Genomic DNA, 6,438 nt, shown 5'->3' with positions numbered 1-6,438 from the left:
TGACCGAAGGTCTCCCCGCCGCTCAAGCGGGGGTGGTGGTGACGGAACGACTGGCGGTAATGAGCGAAGGCGATCGAAAGTTGGATCTGGAGGATCGAAGAAGAACGGAGAGTGATAGGGAGCTGGATCTATAGGATCTCCGACTAAACCAACGACTAGGTCGAAGGGTAAAGCTCCGGATACAGGTAAGACGGGATCGGAGGGATCGCTGGAAGGCATATGGGAGGTCAAGCCGCGGGGATTGGATCCTAAAGTGGCTATGCCGATTGCTAAGAGCGTTGGTCAGACGAGTGCGATTGTAAGGAAGAAGGAGGATTCTCCTTCGAAGTTGAAAATGGAGTTGATGCTGGCATCGAAGGTGAGTATGATGATCAATCCAACCTTTGTTGAGAAGGAGTTTGTGATGGAGGTTGAAGAAATTCAAGCTACGATTGTTGAGATGGAGGAATCATTTGATGTTGATGCTACAATGCCTGGTCGGAATTGATCGATGGTGGATGTTCCAGATCGGAATGGCTATGTCCAAGATCTGAGGATCGGAGCGAAATGTCAGATGGTGGATGTTTCAGATCGGGATCTATTAATCGAAGAGGACTGTTCGATGGAGGTGAGTTCTACTTTGTTTGAGCTGAACAATGCTGTAAGGGATAATGTCGGTGACGGCAGAACGAGCGTTGTTCCGGAAATTGAATCACCTACTAGGAGGATGAGTGGGGTGAAGGGTACTGAGACTAGTTCTGGTGAAGGGAGTTTCCCGTGCTATGGCACTTATGATGATTGTGGAAATGATGCTTCCAGCAGGATCCCTTGAAGCTCAGCGAATGGGGATGGGAAAGGTAAGGTGGAAACAGGGAATAGAGGCCCTCTATTTCCAATTGGGTTGAGCAATGCCTTGAAGAGACCGGAGCACATTCCGATTCATCATCCTAAGGAATTAAATGTTATATCGTCTGACGGGATTTCTATTGATCTAAACCTGGAGGCCGCTAAGGCTAATGTGGCTATGCTGGAAAGAGCAGTTGTGGGGAAAATCCTGGGCAGAAGAGCTTCCTACTTCTTGTTGAAGTCGGAAATATAATGACAATGGGGAAGGTTTGGTGAATTCCAGCTTACTACGCTGAGATATGAATGCTTTGTATGTGTTTTTGGTTCTGTTGAAGCAAGGGATGCTGTTCTTTGTGGAGGCCCCTGGTTCATTGGAGGTAACATTGTGGGATTGGACAGATGGATGCCGAGCTTCTCTACGGTGTCGATGGAAGGCCTTTCCTCTTCGGTATGGATAAGATTGCCTAATCTCCCTCAACAGTATTGGGATGAATGTAATATCTCCAGGATTGCTTCGAAGATTGGAGTTACCCTCTGGATTGATGCACAGACAGGCAATTGGGGTATAAGAGAGTATGCCCGGGTGTGCATCAGGATGAATTTGGCTAATAAGCTTCAGGCAGGGATTTGGGCTAACGGGTTGAATGGGAGATTCTACCAGAAGGTAGAATATAAGTGTATTGGACTCATGAGTTTTGGCTGTGGAAAAGTGGGGCATAGGAGGGATATGTGTCCGTCGAGAGTTGGTGGACAAGGGGATAATGGGAATAAAAGAACAAGGGAGCAATTGAAGCAGACAGGTTCTGGGGCAGGCAGCTTAAATCAGCAGCTGGGAAGTCTTGGGAAGTTGGATCAGACTCAAACTAAGAAGAATGTGGCAGTTGCAATTAAAATAGAGGGTGGGAGAAAGGTAATACCTGCTGGAAATAATGATAAAGGAAAGATGGTGGAGGTTCTACAAGAAGTGAATGGAGGCAATGCTAATTCGGTGGAAAATCTTCAGGAAATTGATGATCAGTTGGGCCCCTGGATCCAGGTTCCCCCAAGAAGGAGAAGGAGTACGCACTTACAAGTTAGCAATAAGGAGAACATTGAAAGTAAACAGAATTTGAATCTTTCTAAACAGGTGGATTTGGGCAATATTCAAGCTCCTGCCAGTAAGTTGAAGCCTACTCATAAGCAGAGTAGGATGGGATTTAAGCAGCCTTTGCTGTTTAAGGCTAGAATGAGACTTGTTAACAGGTTTCAATTGGGACCGAGTGAGGAGATTCCTAGGAAAAGGAAAAAGGAGATGGTGGAAGATCATGATCGTGAAGACAATAGCGGCGGGGACGCTTCCCCTTTTGTTTTTTAATGTCTTCCATCATTATTTGGAATTGCAGGGGTGCTCATAAGAAGCAAACTGGGCATTACTTGCGTAGCCTTGTTGGTAGAAATGAGGTGATATTTGTTGTTTAGTTGAGACGATGATTGAAGACATCACTAGGACTAAAGTTGACAGACCTATTGGTAGTAACTGGGATTTTACTCACTTCCCAGCTGCTGGAAGATCGGGTGGATTGCTGGCTCTTTGGAGACGGGATACAACCCAGTTTGTTGTGGTTTCGATGATGAATCAAGCTATTATTGGCTATTTGGTGATGCCCAATCTTTAGAAGTGGAGGATTGCATTGGATTATGCTAGTAAGTATTATCATAGTCTTAGATTGCTATGGGATACTATTAGCTCTAATCTTGATGCTGATCTGCCTATGATAGTGGGTAGAGATTTTAATTGCTGTCTTGAACAAAGTGAGAAGAAGGGAGGCATGAGATATAGTTACTCTTTGGGTGCTCAGGAGATGGCGGCTTTCTTAGTTGACAATGATTTACATGATCTGGGTTTTGTTGGACCGAGGTTTACCTGGATGAATAATAAAGTTGGAAACAACAAGATATGGGTTAGATTGGATAGAATTCTGATGAACTCTGAGGGGATTAGAATTGCCCCATTGTCCACTATTAAACACATGGTGAGGCTTGCTACGGACCATTGCCCTCTGTTATTGAACCTTGCGTCTTCTTCCTTTAGAGCTGGGAATAGATGGTATAGATTTGAGGATATCTGGATGTCTTATCAAACTACTTGGAAATTGGTGTGGAAGGAATGGAACAAGAGTGATTATGGGCAGCCGGTTGAAGTTCTAAATCGCAAGTGTTCTAGAACACTCAAAGCATTATTCTACTGGAGCCGGAATCATTTGAAGGAGCTAGGGGATTTGAAATGTTCTCTTGAATCAAGATTAGAGGAACTCCAAGAGCTTGAATCTTCAAATAATGGATTGAATGATGAGCAAGATTATGAGATGCGGAGAAAGGCTGTTGAGTTAAATACCACCTTGGCACGTATTGCAACATGGTGGAGATAGAGAGCGAAGGCTAGGTGGATCGAGGATGGGGATGCTAACTCGCATTTCTTTCATTCTTTTGCTTCGGCTCGTAGAAGGGGGAACATAATCCTGGAGGTCCAGAATCCAAATGGAGATAGGATTGAAGATCCAGCTGATATACAGAAGGATTTCTTGAGATTTTTTATGCTCAAATGGCAGGAGAGACAGATTGTCACTGATAATTGGCCTTACTTTCACAGGGAAGATATGATTTCTAATCAGGTGAATACGACTCTGGAGGCAGAGATCACGGAGCTGGAGGTTTGACAAGCAATTTTCAGCATGGGAACAATCGTGCTCCGGGTATGGATGGTATTACATCTTCTTTCTTGAAATTTTATTGGGAGATTATTAAATGCGAGGTTACTCATGCTATTGTTCATTTCTTTTGCACTAACACTATGTGTGAAAGCTGGAAAGATACATTAGTTGTACTCATTCCAAAGACAGAGGACGCAAATTTGCCAGAAAAATTCAGGCCGATTAGCCTTTGTCAATCTTTCTATAAGGTTGTGGCTAAGATCTTGATTAACAGACTAAAGCCGGTGTTGGGCAATATCATCAGCCAAGAGCAAGGGGCCTTTGTTCCGGGGAGGTCCATTTCCAGCCATGGCCTTTTAGCTCAGGAGATGATGAACAAGTTCCAGTTCTCTGCCCAGAAGTCGGGGATGATGGTTTTGAAGATTGACATGGAGCAGGCATACGACTGTATGTCTTGGGACACTTTGCATAGGGTGATGACGCTGATGGGATTCTCTGGTCGATTCATTGAATGGATCATTCAATGCATTGCCAAGCCGAGATTTTCCTTATTGCTTAACGGTAACAGAATGCCCTGGATTTATGCTGAGAGCGGCCTTCGGCAAGGCTGTCCATTGTCGTCGTATCTATTTATTCTCTATTTTGAGCTTCTTACTAAAGCTTTTAGACATAGGGGGCAGCTTGGAGTTCAGGTTGTTAAAAATGTGGAGAGGATATCTCATCTACTGTATGAAGATGATATCCTTGTTTTTGCTGAAGCCAGTAAGAGTAATGCCCTTCGTATCATGAAGCTGGTAGATGATTACTGTGACTGGAGTGGACAGAGGATTAATTGCGAGAAATCAGTTGTTCTATTCAGCAGAAGATGCCCCAAGTGGAAGAAGCGTACAATTGCTAAGTTGATGGGGTATAGAAAGGTGATATCTCTGGATTATCTGGGATTACCTTTGGTAATGAGGAGGTTAAAAGTGATTGATTTTTATAAAATCATTAGAAATGCCCATCAGAAGACGAACATTTGGGGGAAGAAACATTTGTCACTTGCTGGCAGAGCAGTATTGATTCGTACTTCACTTCTTAGTATTCCTATGTATTTGATGTCTCATACTAAAGTTCCTAGGGGCGTTCTTGGTGATATTAAGAAACTAGGCAGAGGATTTCTATGGCAGAAGGACTCTAACAGCAGGGGGATGCATTATGTTGGATGGAAGGAAATGTGTCAACCTAGGGACCATAGGGGCCTGGGATTCCATGGACTGACCAATTAATTAGCAGGGACCTTTGCGTGCTAGGGTGGCTTGGCAAGTGTTTAGTAATCCAAATTTGTTACTGCATAAGGTGGTGAGAGCCAAGTATGGAATGGAACTATGGAATGACACTCAGGTGTATAGATCTTCTATCACTTGGAAGGTGATTCATGATGGTGCTAAGGCTCTTAAAGCAATCATCAGGTGGAACATTGGAAATGGCCAAAGCATAGATGTGATGCAGGACTGTTGGATCCTCAATTGGAGGATCTACTTATGGCCTACCTTTGTTAATGTTAAAGAGGTGGACAATGTAAGGGTGAATTGGCTGCTTGATGACTCTGCCAGATGGAATGGGGAGCGGGTGGAACATTGCTTTGGTAAAGTAATGGCTTAAAGGATTATGGCCATTGCTACTAATGGGAACAATGGAATCGATGCTCCAGAACTCATTCATTCTCGAATGAGTATGACACTGACTGCAATGGCCTATAAGGCCAGGATGGGAGAGGGTGAGTACCAATTCGGTTGGATAAGGAAATTGAAATTGCACCCACGGGAAGATTTTTTCTGCTAGCATCTCCTAAGGAATGCTATTCCTACCAATCTTTGGCTATCATGTAGGGTCTTATCGACAACCTGTCTTTGTCCGTGGGGCTGTCAAGTGGAGGAGAACCTTGACCATTGTACAACTCAGTGTGCTAAGCTGAAAGATGTGTTTGGTATTCTGAGGAAGTGGGGGTTTGCAATGTCGATGGTCCATTCTATGGAAGAATTGATGCAGGAGAAATGTGCTAATGTGGATAATAACCCAAGCCTAGGACGAATATGTTGCTACACTATTTATCAGGTTTGGCGTGCTAGGAATGAGCTGAAACACACAGGGAAGTGTAGGCCCCCTTCTATCATTGCTGCTACCGTCTTTATCTGCTGCCAAAAACTTATTGTTCACCTATCTTGGAGCAATGTAGTACTATCCAGCCCGCTGGGATGCCGTCTCACAAACAATGGTGCCCCCCCCCCCTCCTGGATGGCTGAAATTTAATGTTGATATAGCAGTGAAATCATCTAATAAGGCAGGGATTGGAATTGTGGTGCGGAACTTTGAGGGGGCACTTGTAATTATTGTTGGTAAAGATTGTGAACACTGGGATGTACTCCAAGCTGAGGTAAGCGCTGCTGCTGCTATCCGTGAGCTTATTATGGATTCGATGATTGATTTAGAAGGGGTCATTATAGAAGGTGATAGTATCAATGCTATCAAGTGGTTGCAGCACATTTATGATCACAAGAACAAAGTTCATTTCAGTTCTGAGGGACCGGATCTCTCTTTTTTGATGAGGTTTAAGAAGGTTCTGTTTCAGTACATAAACAGAGATAGTAATCGGCCAGCAGATCTTTGCGCCAATATAGCTTTACAGGGTAGTTTTACTTTTCTTGATGTAAATAATGAGGAGTTCCCCTCAACTCTCTTGAGGTTGTTGAGGGAGGAAAGTGATAGGATATAGTTACTTTGAGTGATTACTTGTAACTAGTTCTTTTCTTTCCATTAATGCAAAATGCAATATTAAGCTCTCTCTCTCTCTCTCTCTCTCTCTCTCTCTCTCTCCTATCTCTCTCCCTCTATTTACTCTCTTGGTCTCTCTCTCTCTCCCCCTCTCTCTCTCTCTCTATAT

General features: G+C 43.8%; 1 protein-coding gene across 1 annotated transcript; it reads left to right on the top strand.

The window, feature by feature from the left end:
• The first annotated feature begins 821 nt into the window (after nucleotides 1-821).
• LOC110096680 lies at nucleotides 822-2,179 on the top strand. The gene is made up of 2 exons (XM_020822738.2): nucleotides 822-836; nucleotides 1,109-2,179. The coding sequence occupies exons 1-2, from the start codon at nucleotides 822-824 to the stop codon at nucleotides 2,177-2,179; spliced, it is 1,086 nt and encodes a 361-aa protein (XP_020678397.2).
• Nucleotides 2,180-6,438: the final 4,259 nt, after the last annotated feature.

Source organism: Dendrobium catenatum, unplaced genomic scaffold (genome assembly GCF_001605985.2).
Source record: "Dendrobium catenatum unplaced genomic scaffold, ASM160598v2 fragScaff_scaffold_1521, whole genome shotgun sequence".
Taxonomy (NCBI): Eukaryota; Viridiplantae; Streptophyta; class Magnoliopsida; order Asparagales; family Orchidaceae; genus Dendrobium; species Dendrobium catenatum.
The sequence above is the reverse complement of the archived record's forward strand: the minus strand, read 5'-3'. Positions and strand labels throughout refer to the sequence as shown.